Source organism: Gymnoscopelus braueri (assembly GCF_963280865.1).
Source record: "Gymnoscopelus braueri genome assembly, chromosome: 10".
In the NCBI taxonomy this organism is placed as follows: Eukaryota; Metazoa; Chordata; class Actinopteri; order Myctophiformes; family Myctophidae; genus Gymnoscopelus; species Gymnoscopelus braueri.
Window position 1 is genome coordinate 10,843,760 of NC_137611.1, and position 20,762 is coordinate 10,864,521.

General features: G+C 42.4%; 2 protein-coding genes across 2 annotated transcripts in view; one reads left to right on the plus strand and one right to left on the minus strand.

The window, feature by feature from the left end:
• Window positions 1-20,762, minus strand: part of sirt6 (sirtuin 6) — a 372,587-nt gene that overhangs the window by 285,203 nt on the left and 66,622 nt on the right. The gene's annotated exons all lie outside the window — the stretch shown is intronic.
• LOC308093355 (relaxin-3 receptor 1-like) overlaps window positions 2,946-20,762 on the plus strand; it is a gene marked incomplete at both ends in the record, with an annotated part of 22,568 nt that continues 4,751 nt past the window's right edge. Inside the window, 3 exons of the mRNA XM_080439690.1 lie at window positions 2,946-2,991; window positions 5,240-5,359; window positions 20,077-20,342. Coding sequence (XP_080295816.1) covers window positions 2,946-2,991; window positions 5,240-5,359; window positions 20,077-20,342 — 432 coding nt within the window. The remainder of the gene's footprint in view (window positions 2,992-5,239; window positions 5,360-20,076; window positions 20,343-20,762) is intronic.

Genomic DNA, 20,762 nt, shown 5'->3' on the forward strand with positions numbered 1-20,762 from the left:
GGCTGCGTTTGCCCACTGCCAGCGATTTTAGTTTGTTTTACCTTTTCAACTGGTCACAGAAAATGTATATCAATTATGATCGCTCGTCCGACCCTCCGACCGAACACAAACGGTATCAGTGTGCGTCGCCCAGAGAAAAAACACTATCCAACCGTGACGGCCTCTTGCCTTGTAACAGCATGTTGAAAATAGCATGTCTCGCGAAATGCAGGGCAAAAAAGGTCAAGTGTTTTCATGAAAACGCTAAACAGGAAGTGGACGGAGGCGGAAATCTTCGGATGATGTTATTTCCGGATCCGTGTGAGTAGAAAGTGAAAGTGGGCACTCGGGTGATAGAGAACAGCGCGATCTTTTATAAAACCTCTAAAAAACTAAAAGTCGTAAATAAGTCGTCCTTGGTAGTGTGGGCTTTTTGACGATGTCTCGTCATAAGTCGTACTTGGGAGTGAATGAGTTAAGACCTGAGGCCGATTCTTACAAATGTCTTCTAAATCAGTTTTCTGAAAAACGTATGTTGTTATAGCAGTGGTTTGAGAACCAATGCTCTATTTGACTGTTTATGTATAAAATATGATATTGATGCTGTATTATAAAGACATGAACTACTGTAACATTGCAGATGTGTATTTGCTGTGGTTTCTTATTTCATGTATTATATTCATGTACACATGTTAGCTTGTTTTTCTTTTACAAGGATGGTCTGTTAACCCATTAAGACCGGGAAAGGATCTGTGTCACTTTTAGATTTCTTTGGCTATTCAAAAATAGCAGATATACAAGCTCATAGGGCGGCACAGAGTGCTTGTAGAGTTGCTATTTTATAAAAATCCTCCCGGTGGAGGCTCCTCACTGGCAGGTGAGTCAATACGATACAACAGTAGTGACAACACACAGAGATGTGTGCGGGGAGGAATTAATTGGCATAATGACTAAATTGGGGAGAAAAGGCACAAAAGCCACAAATGGATTATTTTTTAAAAGGAAATTGGGTATGAGAGATGGGGGGAAAACAGTGCTATTTTAGTTTCAGGAGCCCCAATTAACCATACAAAAAAAAACAAATACTGTCTGTGCCCACTGGCCCAATGGCTACACAACCTTTTTTCATGCAGAGATTAGCAGTTTCTGGTCATCATGACATTAGAGTATGAGTCTTTGCCTCAGATGTTTCATGAATTAACTGAAGGTCTGCTCTATTGAAAACTGTTGAATCTGAAGCATCATCATTATTACTGTACACCCACCTAATTATGTTGCTTCTGAAGGTAACACTGCAAACCTATTTGAATTGAGGTCTGCTAAAGTGACTGTTGCAAACAGCATATTCAATTTTCTGAAATGTGTTCGTACTTTTCTTTGATAACTACATTTTATTGTCATTCATATGAATGTACCGTAAAATGTGTAACACTATAGGTCCTTACACACCGGGGCGCTTTTTTCGTGCGAATAATACGCTTTTTTTAAAAACCTTATAAAGTCAATGCAAGCGTACATGGCGCGAAAAAGCGGAAAAGCGAAGCGAAAAAGCGTCTTTTCATTATTCGGAACGAGTCCGAATTTTGCGTATATTCGCACATTCGCCGGTGTGTAACCGCCTTAAGTCTTTAAAAACAACATAATCTGAAGGTTATACATCCATGCTTAGACTGGCAGAAATATTACTAACCAGAAAAAAATACAATTATTTTATATTGAATACTAGATATTTGATGAGTCACGGCCACTCAAGTTGTTGAAGCTGCTGCTGATGTGTCCAAGGTTGTGCATCAGTAGATGTTTCTGTTAACCAACATACTGTACTGTAGTGAGCCCGCAAAAGAGTCAAGACAAGAGAGCTACAGTAGCTCTCTTGGTGCAGCCGGTTGCCTGCCTGGTCTGCTGAGCTGGAGATCAGGGGTTCAGTTCCAGTGGTGGAAAAAGTACTACATTTACTTAAGTAAAAGTATCAATACGGTACCTCAAAATTGTACTTAAGTACAGCACTTGAGTACATGTACTTAGTTACTTGACACCTCTGTGCATCAGTAGGTGTTTCTGTTAACTAACATACTGTGTGTGACCAAAAGGTTAGGTTTAGGCATAGTTTTAAGGAGGTTAGGTTTAGGAATAAGGTTAGGTTTAGGCATATAGTTTTACTGAGGTTACGTTTAGGCATAGTTTTACGGAGTTATAGGTTTAGGAATAAGGTTAGGTTTAGGCATAGTTTTACTGAGGTTACGTTTAGGCATAGTTTTACAGAGGTTAAGTTTAGGAATAAGGTTACGTTTAGGCATAGTTTTACGGAGGTTAGGTTTAGGAATAAGGTTAGGTTTAGGCATAGCTTTACTGAGGTTACGTTTAGGAATACCTGGTGGTGACCGTTCCGAGGTCGCCGGATTTGAGACTGAGCGAGCGTGTTTTGGGGCGAGCGTTTTTATGAACGGCGTGCGTTTCTAAGAACGGAGGGGGGGTAGTGTAGCTAATCCCTTCTAAAGACTCGGCCGTAACTCACTCCGCCATGCGAGCTAGCAATCTTGGTGCAGCATGGTTGCCTGCCTGGTCTGCTCAATTTGATTCCAGCCCGGTGCGCCAAAAACCACTACAATCCTCAACCATATACAGAATCGGTTAAAATAACTTTTTATTTCACACAAAAAAAAGTTATGGATTATGCAGCTTTAATATATTTTACTGGGTCAAGATCCATGAGAAAATTGACACACGGCACGGGTGGGTGGATATGACATGTTTTTATGTGGTCTGTGAGGCAAGAGAGTTGCCGAAATTGTCAAACGAAATAAAACATGAACTCTTTCATTAGTGTAGCAGCAGCATCGTTGTCTCGTCACATACCGTATGCAGCCAGCCGCTGTCCCAGATTCCACTGCAACGCAGAAAGAAATGCACATTGTTCTGAATCACTTCTTACATCTGTTCCCGTCTCACATCTAGAAGAATACAGGATGTCTGCCCTGGGAAGGAGGAGAGTCTTCGTCCAAAAGGCAGCAGGTCTCAACTGGTTTGTTATCACTGCATAAGAAAATCACAGAGCATAGAGTTATGTCATTTTACGTACAGTTACAAATAGTCACTCGGCTGTAAGTTTTGCAAGTTACCCTCCTGTTTTCTCCTTACATAATATCCTCACGGACAATTCAATGCACACTGTTTCTGACCCTATTTACTGGTTGGTTCCTATAGATTGAAATGCAAGTGTGACTTCAGTCACTGTTCCAGTAGGCTCTATGCACAGCAGCCATATTGGGAAGAAATTAGGCCTCAATCTTCTTTATACTTCCTTAACAGGTGTTACCACTGTTACTATAATGAAGGTTCTGTTCCATTCTGGTCAAACAGAGGGTGCTGATAACCTTGTGTCACCAGGCCTTCCACTGGGGAGGAAAGCCTGGTATTGGTTCCAAAATGGTCTGTGTGATCCGGTTAAGAAAAAAGGAAAAACAAACATCGTTCCGGTGGTGGGTTCCGGTTGGCGTCACATTGTTTTTGTTCCCCACATAATGCGAATCAATTTGTTTAGTCTCGCTAGTCGCACTATGAGTTAGAATAAAAGATGGATATACCAAACAATTATTCTACACAAAAAAGAAATAAATGATTATACCAAATTAAACACATTTTAAACTAGGGGAATCATTTTGGAGGTGCACGGCACCGGAGGTTCCGGTCATGGGTTCCGACCACCTGATGACGTAAAGTTATTTCCGCTCCGACCGGATCAGAAACCCGAAAATGGTATCGATCCCAGACTAGGGTGCTGATATTGTGCATGTTGGCTCACTCTGCTACACCAGTGGGTCTCAAAGTGTGGTCCAGGGACCCTCATGGTTCCTTGATGGGGTTCCAAATGGCCCCTTACGGGTGTGTAACTCTGAGAGTGAACCAAATGGACCTGTAAGGGTTCAAGGTAGCCTACCACTGCTGTGGACAGACAGTCGCACCACTCGCTGTGAGAACTCTCAAGGACACAGACATGACATGATGTCATTCTCCATGGATTCCATCAGTGATTCACACACAGAACCAAGACAACCTTATAGTACAATGACAGCAATGTCACCTTGAGCGCTGTCTTAAAACACCTGCATCCCTTATCCGATCACACACACACACACACACACACACACGCACACACACACGCACGCACGCACGCACACACACACACACACACACACACACACACACACACACACACACACACACACACACACACACACACACACACACACACACACACACACACACATAATCCAATCTAATCCACTTTAAAACAACAGCGTTGGACCAAAGTGCTGTACACTCGGTAAACAAATATAAAATACAAAGAGTCAAACAATAAACAATAGATGGGGGGGGGGGGGGGTGGCATAGAGGGTGCAACACATACACAATGCCTAACGCTCATATATTGTGGGGATGGCTGATTTAAGCCGTCACACCTGGTTGGGGTCAAACTAATTGGAGTCAGAGCTATGGCTACCACCACACACACACACACACACACACACACACAAGCACACGCACGTGCACACACACACACGCATGCACACACACACACACACACACACCATCTGTCATAACATGCTGCTTCTTCGTGGACAAACCAAGGAGGAGGAGATGTTTGTGAACGTTCTGAGAGAAACAGCAGAGGTCCAACAAACACGCCCCTCTGGATCGATGGAGCACCAGAGGGGAGAGAGAGAGTGAGCAGCTTCAAGCTCCTGCTTTTTTTGGGGGATTAATCCATTTTGGCACTTTTAATTGGCGGTACTGTCTTTTTCACGTTTGCCAATCAAGTATTTCTATTCTACAGAAGAATGACTGCATGGACAAACTGCACCTCTAAAAGCAAACACAATGTGACTTTGTGCAGTCAGTAAATTATCGCATTTAATGTAGGCATTTCTTTCCCTGTGGTTGTTTACTCTTTTAAAAAAAGCTTTTTATTTCGTTTTATGCTTTATTTCAGACGGGAGAGGCCAAACAAGGATGCACTTATGTACCATGGACACACAAGGACAGACAAGACACGGCACACAGGTCGATTGGATTTGAACCTCTCGCGCTCACAGCACTGAAATCTGTCAACACACAACAAGCATGCTGAGGTACTGCACAGTATTGGTGCGCTTTATTCTGAAAATAATAATGTATCACCCCCTGGGGCTGCTCTACTTTTGTAAGGATACTGTCTCACTTCTCTTTGTCTCCCTCTTCTCTGTCTTCTCCTCACCTGCAGTTGCAGTGGAACTTGAAGGCCTCTCCTCTCCAAGACCCTTTGCCCACCTCCCCACCATCTCTTCTGCCAGACACTCCGTCTTCTTCTGCCCCCTCCTGGCTATAGGACCCCTGCTGATCTGTGGGGAAAAGATTCAAAATAACGGCATTGATCCGTTTCAGTAATAGTTGTTTAAGACCGACTCCTCTTCTGCCAGAGAGCCATCTACCTCGACCCCCTCCAGGCTAGGACCACCACTGAGCTGTGGGGAAAACATTTAAATCTAGAAATGGAGCACAGGTCTCCACCAGGTCAGGTAGGTTATTGTGGGCCAGCAATACAGTGGAATATGAAAAATCAGACATATCCGTCTTGATCACATGACTATAGAGACAGTGGCCCTCATTTATCAGTGGAGTGTACGAACCAGCTTATTTTTTTGCCTATATTTGACTATTTGATTAAAAAGGTCTTACAAGTCCTTAAATGATAACCTTATTGTCATCTGGGGACCCCCAGAAAATCCGACCCACAGGTTGAGAACCACTGCCCTATAGGCTACTGTTGAAGGCCACTTTTAAGTGCTCTCTAGTCCACTATTTTCACAATTTTAATGTGGTGCAGTACAATCTTTTGTCTTTGAAATGTATTAGAGTGAAAGTCCTAATAAGTATCCAAAAATGCAAAAGTAAAGTACTGATACTCAAAACATTTACACAAGTGCAGTACTCAAGTAAATGTTCTCTGTTACTGTCGACCACTGCTTGCCATGCCTTGGTTAACAGCATTTAACAAGCTCTGCCTCTCTCTGAATGTGAGCAGGAATTATTCATCCTGTTGTGCATCGATGCACAGCAGCTGTGTAGAAGTCACACCCAGATCTGAGTCCAATTAGTTGGACTCAGGCCAGGTGTCAAACTGTAAAGAAGTACTAGCATAGATATTAGAAACCTAGATACCTCATTGGCCTCTGCAGTTCATTGGGGCGACTGGTATCGCAATACACGGCGGCTCTTCCGTCTTCCGCAGGGAACCTGTCACTCAAAGTGACTACTGGCCAATCACAGCGCTCACAGTGTGTTGACTACTGGCCAATCACAGTGCGTCTTTTCCGGGACTTGTCAGTGCAATGGTTCTCAACCAGTGGTCCGGGAACCACCAGTGGTCCTTGAGGGGGTTCCAGGTGGTACCCAGCTAAATGATGGAGAGTTGATAACCAAATGGACCCTTATAGATCTTTAAATCTTGAGTATAACATTTCACACTGTCAAGAGTCAAATTGTTAAACATCTGCATTACTTACTATACAGGTACACAATTAGAGAACGTAAACAATTGTTATTTTGACAACATCTTATCGAACGATAACATATTCTACGTTTTGGGTGTTAGAGGCTAAAGCTTATCAAACGGTGTTCCGTGACTCAAATGCTGAATAAATAATGGACCTTGATATGAAAAAGGACCATGTCTCTTATTTGAATTTCACAAATAGAGTGTGGAGTTTGCCAAGTTCCAACTAACTAGGTGGCAGGTGCTGCGCACAGCTGCTGCCTCTTAAAGGGTTAAAAGCTGGGTTACAAAATGACCCGCCCCCACCTGCCTCTGATTGGCCTGCCGAACTTCCGCGTCTGTGACGCACACGGCAGCCCTGCGGAAGCAGGAAGCGCGCCCGAGATACAAACGCTTCAGAGCCGAATGAGGCGTCTACCTTTATATGTCTATGAGTACTAGGGCGCAGACACCCATATAAATCCCGGCCAAGGAAGAGCCTGCCCCAGTCCCAGCCTGTCCTAAGCCAGAGTCCTCCCCTTCCACCACTCAGGCTGAAGAGCTTATGGACCACGAACCCCACTTGGGGCCCCGGCCTCGCTCACACAACAGGGTCCTCAACCCCCCAGGAGGAAAGTTTAGTGTTGTCTTCTACTGAACACCCTCCCATATGACACTCTCCCTTGTTTTCTGTCTGTGCACCTCTCCTTGTCGGCTGTCGTACTCAACCTCATTCCAACTTTATATTTGTCCTTTCCCCTCCATTTATTTCAACTGTACGATCAGGAATGTTAGCCCCTTATGCTCAATTCCCGATTTTTGCACTTTTTGCCCCAATCCTTGGCCCTCTCTTTGTTTAAAGCTTTTACATTCTGTGAAACATTTTAACAATCATGCGTACAATCAACAAACAGGCTGTCTTCAATCTAATTACTGAAACTGACATAGTTCAGTCATTCAATGTTACGGTTTCTTTTAACTTTTTTTATTTTCTCTAATCAGAGCAAACTAGGGTTATGAGGCCTTCAACTAGTCTTCAACTTTTCACGAAGTGAATTCCCTTCCTCATCATAACTAAGACGCTCTGAATATTATTAGCACATTTTTGGTTTGAGCTTTCCTCATCGGTCGATATAGAAAAATTGTATCAGAGGCAGAATGCTGTCAACTTTAAGGGTGTTCTAAATATTTCAACACACTTGCTCAAATATTTAGATTGTTATTTGAACTTTGGCTGATGTGCTTCAAGCATTCACATCTGATCCAGAGGATCTGGAGGTTCTTAAAATAATAACACATAAACACATGATTTCAGTCACTGGGGACATTACACACTGGATACTCAGAATTAATTATAGATGAGAAGCCAAATGTGATGCTGACAGATATGAGTGGAAGAGATCTGCTGTTCCGTGAACTTATAACCACATGAACCCCAGCTGTTCTAGGGCATGTTATAGGTGAACGTTCGGGGAAAATAGCCGTGTAGATCTACAGTACCACAGTACAGTACGCCTCTGCATGTGTTGACTACAGCGCTTCTGACGGAGATGTGTGACTATATGTCCTAAATCAGGGGTGTTCAAAGTTCAAACTGTTTTCAAAAGGGAGCCGTATATATGAAAATATGAAAATACCTTAGGGCTGACTGCATCTCCTATCATACTGTACATAAAATAAAATTGCACATCTTGGAGAATGAAACAACACAAGGAAGAATCCTTACAAGTTCTACTAAGAAACAGCCTATCTGTCCAGGTTCATTTCAAAACACCAACATGTCAATGTATGAGTTTCACCGACTCTACTGGCGGGCCATAAATAAAACATCGTAGGAAGGAATCTGTGGGCCATATATAAAACAGTTCAGAATGCATTTCTTCCAAGGTCACTCGCTGCAGCTGCTGCAAATGGAGATCTATATTGCTGTTGTCCTCGTTTTGCCTTGTGCTTGTCACTGAACCATCTGTGGCAGATACATATACCAACAACGATGCATAAGGAGAGTGACTAACATCATCAAGGACAGAACATCACCACCCACTGCATCTCACAGCCTGTCCTCCCTCCTGCCGTCGGGGAAACGATACAGGAGCATCAGTGCTCCAGGGCGGAAAGGATGCCAAACAGTTTCTTTCCCCAGGCAATCAGACTCCAATCTCCCCACTAGGTAGTATACGAACTTGCGAGGTATATATGCATTCCTATGCATTAGATGAAATTATGATGTTTTAGTAATATTGTTCCTGCTGTGCTACATACTGCCAACCAGGTGAAGAAATCACAGATTGAGGCTTAAACCTTTGCCTTTTTATTAATGTCCGAGACCATTGGGGTTTTGTGGAAGAGGCCTCTAAACATATGGCTAGTTTGACCACCTCAAATGCAATAGTCTTAAAATAATAACCCAAAAAAGCCGATCTACAAGCTTTCAATGCGTCGCAGCATTGTGAGCTTGTAGATAGGCTATTTTGGGTGTATTATGCTTCCACAAAAGACATGCTGGCTTCTAGGGAATTCAAATGACTCGATTCAGTTGTGGCGACTGAGAACTTGAATCCATAAGAATGTGAATACACATTATACCTTATACCACATTATACCTTTGTCAGAGTTAAGCCCCTTTACTCTCAGTTTATACAATGCTGTATGGATCAGGCTTTACTCAACATTTGTTTAGCCAGAAAAAAAAAAAATATGTATCTGAAGCACAGCTAGCATCACAAAGAAAAATAAATAATAATCCGAAGGTCATTGAGCTGCATACGGTATCTAAAAGACTTATTCATAACATCACACACTGTTGAAGTGACCTTGAGCAAGACACTCCCAACGGCAGCTTGGTGCCTTGCATATGGATTGCATGAATGTGTGTGTGTGTGTGTGTGTGTGTGTGTGTGTGTGTGTGTGTGTGTGTGTGTGTGTGTGTGTGTGTGGGCGGGCGGGCGGGCGGGCGGGCGGGCGTGTGTGCGTGCGTGCGTGCACACTGTAGAAATGCAGACACATACCTGTCAATAACCCTGAAACTATAGTAAACAGATGCACCATAAAGTAACTAAGTACATTTACTCAAGTACTGTACTTATGTACAATTTTGAGGTACTTTTACTTTACTGGAGTATTTCCAATTTTCAATACTTTTACTTCTACTCCACTACATCTCGAAGCAAATATTGTACTTTTACTCCACTACAATTATTTGAAAACTTTATTTACTGTTACTTTGCAGATATAAATTATTACATTATAAAATATACATTAACCACTTTAGCCGTATTTTATACCTAGGCTATTTGAAAATAGGCGATTTACAAGCTCACAACGCGTCGCAACGTGACACGTTGTGAGCTTGTAGATCTGCTATTTTCACACATTTTAGTACTTTTACTTTTGGCACTTTAAGTACATTTTGATACCAACACTTTTGTACTTTCACTCAAGTAAATTTTGAATTCCAGACTTCTACTTGTAACAGAGTACTTCTACATTGCAGTATTGATACTTTCACTTAAGTACTTTTTCCAGCACTGGTTAATAGGTGCAATACGGTTCATTCCCTGAAGAAGACGTTGGTTTTTCATTCAAATAAATCCTGCATCGTGGCTACGAGTGTGCAGCGTTTTCTTAAATCTTATACTTATTTAGCAAGGTCAGCAGCACCTCACCAATACTGCTGTGCGCCCTCCTCCCTATTGTTTGCAATATGGTTCAAGAACACGTTACATAAAAATACACTGCACATGTTTTATTTGTATATTTCCTCATTATACTTATTGTTGCTAAGAACACGATTCACTTACAAATTGAACAGGCTAAACTCTCTTTATTGGGTGACACTTTGCTCTGTACACACACACACACACACACACACACACACACACACACACACACACACACACACACACACACACACACACACACACACACACACACACACACACACACACACACACACACACACACACACACACACAAAGCAGTCTACGAGTCGAGGTCTAGCTGGGAATAATTCCTCTCTTAATACATATCTCTGTTTAGAATATAGCAGAGACCTGGCTTGCATGCAGCATGTACAGTATAACCACAGCCCCATTGACCTCAATGCACCTTATAGTTCAACCAATGGGTTGTGGCTAGTAGTAAAGTAGTAAGTGGTGACTGGATATCGCCGTTGTCGGGTAGAAACCTCATATGTCCAAAACTGTTACTTTCCAGGACGCAAATTCAAAAGTATCAAAAGTAGTATATAGTGTGATGCTGTAGTATGATCAAGTAGGGCGTTAATTTACGGAGAGAAAAAAAAAAAAAAACACACAACATTACAATTATGGAGATAAGAGATTTCTGCCCGACAGCAACGATATGCTTGTTCCTCCCTCTCTGTCTTTACGTCTCTCTCTCCCTCTCCCCCTCCCCCCCCTCTCTCTCTCAGAGAGTCTGTTGTCCTACTTTTCAGAAGAGATTATACAGCAGTAGTACTGTGGTTCTCAGACGTTTTAATTTCGACGACCCCCATTATCTCTGAGAGTGTGCAAATGGAACCAATGGTCCATTTACACTCTCAGAGTTACAGACCCATACGAAGGGTCTGGCTTCTCTTGGGAGCCCAGGTACCTGTCAAACTACTTCTCTAGAATGAGTGATGCCCATGGGCATAACACCAGAAGTAGATCATCTGAACTCATTCCCCCAAAATTCGGCTCAAACTTGGGGGGGGGGGGGGGATGCATTCTACTATGCTGCCACCAAAACGTGGAATGTCCTACCAAAATCCAATAAAGACCTCGACTCCTAAAGCAAACAAAACTAAAAGAATGGCTGGCCTCAAAATACAAGTGAGCATTGTTTAACTCCTCGAACACCTTGGTTATGGTAGCTTCCTCTGCCAGGCTTTACTCAACATTTGTTTAGCCAGAAAAAAAAGAAATATGTATCGGAAGCACAGCTAGCATCACAAAGAAAAATAAATAATAATCCGAAGGTCATTGAGCTGCATACGGTATCTAAAAGACTTATTCATAACATCACACACTGTTGAAGTGACCTTGAGCAAGACACTCCCAACGGCAGCTTGGTGCCTTGCATATGGATTGCATGAATGTGTTTGTGTGTGTATGTGTGTGTGTGTGTGTGTGTGTGTGTGTGTGTGTGTGTGTGCGTGCGGGCGGGCGTGTGCGTGTGTGCGTGCGTGCGTGCACACTGTAGAAATGCAGACACATACCTGTCAATAACCCTGAAACTATAGTAAACAGATGCACCATAAAGTAACTAAGTACATTTACTCAAGTACTGTACTTATGTACAATTTTGAGGTACTTTTACTTTACTGGAGTATTTCCAATTTTCAATACTTTTACTTCTACTCCACTACATCTCGAAGCAAATATTGTACTTTTACTCCACTACAATTATTTGAAAACTTTAGTTACTGTTACTTTGCAGATATAAATTATTACATTATAAAACATACATTAACCACTTTAGCCGTATTTTATACCTAGGCTATTTGAAAATAGCCGATTTACAAGCTCACAACGTGTCGCAACGTGACACGTTGTGAGCTTGTAGATCTGCTATTTTCAAACATTTTAGTACTTTTACTTTCTGTACTTTAAGTACATTTTGATACCAACACTTTTGTACTTTTACTCAAGTAAATTTTGAATTCCAGACTTTTACTTGTAACAGAGTACTTCTACATTGCAGTATTGATACTTTTACTTAAGTACTTTTTCCAGCACTGGTTAATAGGTGCAATACGGTTCATTCCCTGAAGAAGACCTTGCTAGGTCGAAACGTTGGTTTTTCATTCAAATAAATCCCGCATCGTGGCTACGAGTGTGCAGCGTTTTCTTTACTCTTATACTTATTTAGCAAGGTCAGCAGCACCTCACCAATACTGCTGTGCGCCCTCCTCCCTTGTGCGCCCTCCTCCATTGTTTGCAATATGGTTCAAGAACACGTTACATAAAAATACACTGCACATGGTTTATTTGTATCTTTCCTCATTATACTTATTGTTGCTAAGAACACGATTCACTTACAAATTGAACAGGCTAAACTCTCTTTATTGGGTGACACATTGCTCTGTGCACACACACACACACACACACACACACACACACACACACACACACACACACACACACACACACACACACACACACACACACACACACACACACACACACACACACACACACACACACACACACACAAAGCAGTCTACGAGTCGAGGTCTAGCTGGGATTAATTCCTCTCTTAATACATATCTCTGTTTAGAATATAGCAGAGACCTGGCTTGCATGCAGCATGTACAGTATAACCACAGCCCCATTGACCTCAATGCACCTTATAGTTCAACCAATGGGTTGTGGCTAGTATATTGCCGTTGTCGGGTAGAAACCTCATATGTCCAAAACTGTTACTTTCCAGGACGCAAATTCAAAAGTATCAAAAGTAGTATATAGTGTGATGCTGTAGTATTAAGTAGGGCGTTAATTTACGGAGAGAAAAAAAAAACACACAACATTACAATTATGGAGATAAGAGATTTCTGCCCGACAGCAACGATATGCTTGTTCCTCCCTCTCTGTCTTTACGTCTCTCTCTCTCCCTCTCCCTCTCCCCCTCCCCCCCCTCTCTCTCTCAGAGAGTCTGTTGTCCTACTCTACAGAAGAGATTATACAGCAGTAGTACTGTGGTTCTCAAACGTTTTAATTTCGACGACCCCCATTATCTCTGAGAGTGTGCAAATGGAACCAATGGTCCATTTACACTCTCAGAGTTACAGACCCATACGAAGGGTCTGGCTTCTCTTGGGAGCCCAGGTACCTGTCAAACTACTTCTCTAGAATGAGTGATGCCCATGGGCATAACACCAGAAGTAGATCATCTGAACTCATTCCCCCAAAATTCGGCTCAAACTTGGGGGGGGGGGGGGGGGGGGGGATGCATTCTACTATGCTGCCACCAAAACGTGGAATGTCCTACCAAAATCCAATAAAGACCTCGACTCCTAAAGCAAACAAAACTAAAAGAATGGCTGGCCTCAAAATACAAGTGAGCATTGTTTAACTCCTCGAACACCTTGGTTATGGTAGCTTCCTCTGCCCCCCCCCCCCCCCCCCCATCCTTCCTTTGTAAATATACCTGTTGATGCTAGTAAGTTTTCTACCAACATGTATTGTATGTATTATGTATTACTGATGAATTGAGTACAATGGACCACAATGGAAACCCTGGGGGCTTTTTGTGTTATGCATCTAGCCTTTGACCATACTAGGCCGATAAAGTATAGTTTTTGACCGCAATGGAGGCGCGCCGTCTAAAGCGAACTTGAGCCACGAGGCAAGCTAAAGGCGAAAGGCGAGCTAAAGTGAGTGAGCCGCCGCGCCGATCGTTGCGAAGTTCACAGCGCCGTTCGAGTTATGTACGGATAGGCACAGAATCGTATATCATGTTTTGCCAAGAGTGTTTGCCCCAACTGCCACTGAAGGCAGTTGGGGACTTTTCTCTATTGCGAGGCTTCACTGAGTCTGTACCTAGAGTCAAAGCTTTCCTTAGTTTTGGGTCAGTCACAGCGCTCAGGTATTCTGCCACTGTATATTATTCTCTATATTTAGGACCAAATAACATTCCATTTTGCCGTGGTTTTGGGTTGACTCTGATATCTTATATCATGTGGTTTAATCCAGCAGGTTTTCTGTCTGTCTGTCCGTCCGGTGGCTGTGTTTTGTGTTTGTGCACAGAGTCCCTGAACCAGCTGGCTGAGGGAGGGCATCCCTGTGGAGGCCTTTAGTGTTGCAGGTGTTGCCATGATTGCAGACAGGCTGTGGATTTCCATGGAACACAACGGCGGACTGTCATTATGGCTGCTATTATTGGCGTCATTATAGCTGTTGCTGATGTTGCTGTTATTATTGTAGTCATCCATCTTTGTGGATCTACTAAGCCCATATTACAATTAAAACGTAAGAAAACACTAAAACTAACAACAACCAAACTAAAATCAAGGCTTTTCACAAAGTAAAAACTAAACTAGCAAGGTTTCCCTTTCCTTCATGCAGCACAGAGGCAGATGGCCGCCCACCCTGGAGCCTGCTTCTGCTCAAAGGCTTCTTCCTATTAAAGTTTTTCCTTTGGCACTATCGCCCAAAGTTTTGGTCCATTGGGCTCTCTGCTCTCTTATGTAAATTGTCTGGTTTTGGAACTATAGTCAAATTGGCTCTAAGAGGACATTTATGTAATTAGAAAGTTAAAAGAAAGAACATGTTATCTGGAGACAGACTGTCATCCTCTGTCTTTTCAAACTGAGAAAAACAAGAGCTTGTTCATAGAACAGGAGCTCTTTTAGTTCAAGGTCTCTTCTTAAGTATGAAAAGAAACACTGCAGCTATTAGTTAAGGAATGTGAAACTGTTTTTTTCCTCTAAACATGAGAAACAATGTAGGACATGGGGTCTTCAACAGGGGGTCTTTAAGGAATGTGACAGGGGTTTTCTTTTATGAGAAAGAAAGTTTTCATCCAAAAGACTAAAGATGAAGGTTGACAGTGAAAGTGAATGGGTTGACAGGGAAAGTGAAGAATGGACATTCCTCCTTTCCGCTTTCATCGATGCAAAGTGCTCGTGTCTTATCTGTCAACAGGGTTTTTCAACCTTTGGTAGCTCAAGGCCCACCTGGGCACAGTACGAGTACAGTATATGTGTCTGCAATATCGAAACATGGAAAACATTATGTTGGACATGCCTCAATGAAGAAATTGCTCTACTGTACAGGCCTATATTAGATATTAATAGTTTATTCTCTGCAGCCGCCATGCAGCTCACCACCAGTTGAGAATGGCTGGTCTACAGCAGGGTTGACAGATTTTGCGAGGGAAACAAGCAACCAGGTCTGTGAAAATAAGCCCAAAAGAAGTGACTATCGGTTGCATGATCGCATGCACAAAGGATCCCCAGCAAAATCAGTTGGAGCATTCAGTTTAACAACTTTAACCTTGTATACATTGGCTATTTAAAAAATATATCTTGCTTTTTTATATTTGGAATATTTTTGAAACATTTTAACAACACAAATCTTGTATTGTATGAGGGTCCCTGGCACAAAATATGTTCAGATGGGGGGTCCGCGGACAAATCCATAATAATCAGGAGGTCCTTGACATCAAAATGTTTGAGAACCACTGGTTTAAACAAACACAAATAATCAACTACACTTTAGAAACAAGCCCCCAAAAAACACAACCCGCAACTACCAATATTTACAAACAACTTTACAGAAGAACAAGCCCAGAGACGCTTATAATAAGTTGACATGGCAACACTGCTCTACAGTACTATCAGCAGCTTACCTATTGATCCCACTATGGGGGGGTTTAGCACCACAGTGACCCCTGCTGTCTGGTTTATGACGTGCCTGTCATTCTTCAGGTGGGGGTAGATTCTAGTTTAGACATTATAGTCAGGCAGTCAGATATTGTACATTATTTACAAAATCATTTTTGTGCCAGGGCCACAGGACCACCTGTTGCTTAACCCTGCCCTGACTAGGGATTCCAAACTTTTGCATGATGGCAAGGACCCCCCTAATACTCATAGCCCCCAGCTGCCTGAGAGCAAACAAATGGAACCAAAAGTTAACAATAAACGCTTGATTGTATTGATTGGGGAGCCCAATAAGGGTATCAAATGGGGGTCTGTGTCCTAATATCATCACATATCAAACTGGAATTAAAATGGTTTTAAATGAAGGGTGAAATTTAAAAGGTTGAGAATCACTGCTACTCAACACTGTTCTGGCCATTCCTCCTGTATAGGAGCAGCATCCATCCATCCATCAAGCTGATCCATCACATCAATGAAAGCTGTAGGATACTCACACTCACACTTCTGTCCCATACAACCCCCTCACATCTCCTCACCCCTCCATCTCCTGATTTTTTTATTTGATTTATTTGAAATGCATTAAAACCACAGGGTTACAGCAGTTCGAGGATAACACAATAAAATCCTATGACTTATTTCCATTGTGGTTCCTCTCACGAGCAACAGTTAATACGTTAAAACCACTTTACAATACAAATCAAATGACAGTACAATACATACATGAATTACAAACAAGCGCTCCACTATCTATCCCATCCCTCCGTCCTTCATCCCCTCCTCCCCTCCACCCTTCCATCCCCTCATCCCTCCATCCTTTATCCCCTCCATCCCCTCATCCCTCCATCCTCTCATCCCCTCCATCCCTTACAGAACTCCACTACTGAAGCTATCGCTAAAATCACCTTTTTCACTTCTGAATAAACACGTAATATGCATTTTTATTTTAAACCTTTGGAGTCTCATAATGGCACCGGTGCAGAAAAAGGACAGTCATTTTGTATTTCAAAACAAAATGCCAGACGCCAGAGGGTTTTAAGGCACGCGCGGTAGGATATTCACTGCAGTGAAATCTGAGTAAACCAACAGGTGCCATTTTGTAGTAGCTATATTGTAGTAGTATTACAATAGTAAGTAGTAAGTATAATAAGTATAATTCCTTTGCTTTTATGAAATAAATGACAGTATATCAATATGAAAATGAATTTCCCCTGAGTGGAATCTCGGCTGTGCTTGAGCTCGTCATGGCTGGGGGTTGTAAAGCCTTGAACTGTCACATTATTAGCATTTTTCTTGTCCTACTGAGGATGCATCCATTCAATAGGTTTCAATGGCTTGAATGGCTGTAAAACACAGGCATACACTGCTTTAAGTGCAGGTGCAAGTCTTCTTCCACTTAATATATCCCCCAACCCATCCCCCCTCTCTCACTGTCAGTCAAGAAATGTAAACCAACAACAACAAGAACAACAATTTAAACTACAACGCTTTTATTTCAAATGTTTAACCCCGGGGGATTAAGCTATATCTGAGAACAAATTGCAGGAGAATTAAGGGAGTAGATCACCCCAAAAAAAATAATTATTTTATTTCTATTACACACCCCATGAAGCCTTGAGATGTTTTTGTTTTTGCTGAATTCCTAATCCAATATTTTGATGACCGGCGGAGTCGGCTTAGGAATGCAGCAAAAAACAAAAAAACTCCATGAATTCAAGGATTTATGGAGTGTGTAATTGATAGAAAATAAGTAATTTTTTGGGGAAATTACTCCTTTAAACCAGGAACCTTTTCAAAAATAATCATAATAATAATCATAATAACCCTGACCTATTAAAAAAATGTGAATCAGATAAGTATGCGTCTCTGTCTAAGATGGAGAGGGGAGGGGTTGGGGTGGGGAGGGGGTCTGGGGGGGATGAGGCTTGGAAGCATCTCATTGAGGATTCCTGTGATGTGTCGTTGCCACATTTCAGGACGCTCCACAGCAAGGTCATCGAACCGAAGGCTAACCTTCAAAATTACCACCCGGGCCCCTATATCAGATTAACCTTCAACATAACAATGTAATGATGCATACAATATAGGACGCCGTCAACAGAAGAGCACGTACAACTGTTTGCGCCATCACAACTTCCAACATATCTAAATTTACTAAAAGATATACAATTCCTTTTAACTGCTTTAAAGGTATAGGGCAACAGATAAAGGACAACGTCGGATAATTACATAATGACAGCCTACTACAACGTATATAGCATGTAGTATCAAGGGCAAGACCACCAGGTTTATGAACAGCTTCCAGCCGACCAGCCACCATCATTAGACTGTTGAACAAGGCATGACCACCGCCTGTCACCACCAGGCTGCATGGCCTTTTACTGGTATGAGCCTGTCACCAGGCTGTCAAAATAGAGACCAAGTGTTTTTAAATATGTTTTTTCTTCGACCAGCACCATGGCCATTTCCAGAGCTTCCGATGAAGCACGGTATGACGGAAGCATTTGAACATTGTGTGAGTCAACAGTCTGGCACCAGAGTACACTTAATACATTTTTAATGAAAAGGCTTTCAAACTATCCAAACTGCTACAGTGCCTTCCTTCTCATACAGCAAAATATTGTCCAGAAAACAGACAAATAGGACGCCTACGGTGTTCTGAATAGTGAAGATAATAACTAATTTGTTGGAAGGTGCTCTTTGGTTCAAGTAGGGGAAGCCAAGGCCACATAAAAAGAAACAATTCTAAGGCTCTCAATATATACAGAAAAAGCTTAAGGGTTACATCTTAGAACAAATAATGCTTGCCAACATGTTTTGGCCATACATGACCTTCTTCAGAACAAGCAAAACAAAACATGACTTGCCCTGAGGACTTGCCCTGAGGAAGGCCATATTTGGCCAAAACAAGTAGGCAAAAATGTTTCTATTCCAAGGCCTCGTTTACACGGTAACGATCAGAACAGAAAACGACAAAGTGCCGTTGCATTCTCACTTTTAATTCTGCGTTTACACGGAGACGCAAGAGTGATTGAAAACACTGTAGTGTGTAGTGATGAGCGGGCCGACCCGTAACCCGCGGGTCAACCCGCGGCGCGGGTGGTCGAGTCAGGATTTCAGAGGCAATTATGCGGGTCAGCCGCTCTCACACGCAAAAAAATAATTGTTTATTTAGCCCATGACAATGTTGTGCTACTGTAGACATTTAAAGCGACTTTGGGTATAAAAGAGCGCTATATAAATCTGAGCTATTATGATGATGATTGTTTTTTTTTTCCCACCGCGGGTCGCGGGGCGGGTTGAGCCATAGATTTATATATGGGTTCGCGGGGCGGGTTGAGGCGGGTTGGGTTCCGTGGCGGGGCGGGTCATGAAAAAACCCGACAATTTACTTGGGCAGGATGTCCAAAGTTTTCTGTATAAAATCTTTATGAAGCTTTTGAAAATATACAGATCTACAAGCTCACAATACATCATGATGCCACATATGCATTGTGAGCTTGTAGATCTGCTATTTTCAAAATATCTGATACATTTGAAAACGTGTGAAACAGGACATTTCTGCATAATGACGAGTAGCCTAATTTCTACTTTTGGTAGGCTACTTTAAGTACATTTTGATACCAATACTTTATACTTTTACTCAAGTCAATTTTGAAATCTGGACTTTTACTTGTAACAGAGTATTTCTACATTGCAGTATTGATACTTTTACTTAAGTAAAAGTACTGTTTTCCACCACTGACAGACAGTGCGTGATGCGCCAACCGTCACCACGTGGAGCAGGTATAAAGACGCGCGTCACAGACGAGGCTCAGAGAGTTTTAGACACTGACTGGAGAGAGAGAGAGAGTAGGATTATCACTAAACCACGTTCTTAACAGCAGCGATTACACATTAATGATCTCTTAATGAACGATTTGATCACTTGAAATTATCGACCAAATCACTTATTGTCCAGCACGGTCTCTCTCTCCACACGCTGCTCTGCTCTAGACTAAAGACATGCAACGACTTTTTACGACCCAGACTCCAGGCTGCGTTCAGACAGCAGGCGACGGGTTCTCCTCTCCTGCTGCGCAAAGACACTTTGGAAGATAAAGACAGTCAACGGCCAACGGGCATTATTCTGAAAACTTTCTTTAGTAGGAGGAAAAAGGGGAATTAAACCCTCTTTATGAATATCATTCCTATTTCCTAGACCTACAACTACAACAGATCACTGACTCTTCTTCCTCCTCCGCTACAAACACCATGTACAACAGCAGCGGCGGCGGCTCCTCTCCTCAGCAGCTCCTGATGGGGATGCAGCAGGGGGGTCCGGGGGGTCCGGGGGTCTGCGGCGGACAGGAGGAGGATGGAAGCCCGGATCTGGAGGCAGCTCTGAACATCTCGCTGAACTGCTGGCTCCAGCTGCTCTCCAGAGAGTCCTCCATGGAGCTGCATGGAGACAGCGCCAACCTGGCGGTAAGTCTTCTCTCTCTCTCTCTCTCTCTCTCTCTCTCTCTCTCTCTCTCTCTCTCTCTCTCTCTCTCTCTCTGGGCTAGAGAGAGTAGGTCTCTCGCTAGAGAGAGGTCTCTCTCTATATCTATATCTATCATATCTCTAATAAGTCTCTCTCTGGGGTAGAGTATATATTGTTGTGGTATTTCTTTTTTTGTTTGTTTTTGTTGTACTGACTGACTGTTAACTTGTTCGTCCAGTTGTTTAAGAGTGGAATGTTCAAATGGACCAATGGAAACAAGCTGTTGGCTTTTTTTTGTGTTTAATATCCATTTTGGCATTTATTTTTAATTTGTACTTAAAATAAATGTCAATACAATGAATTATTCAGATATGCATAACACAGCAGTCAGAAGGTTCCATTTCTACACTCAGAGTTACAGA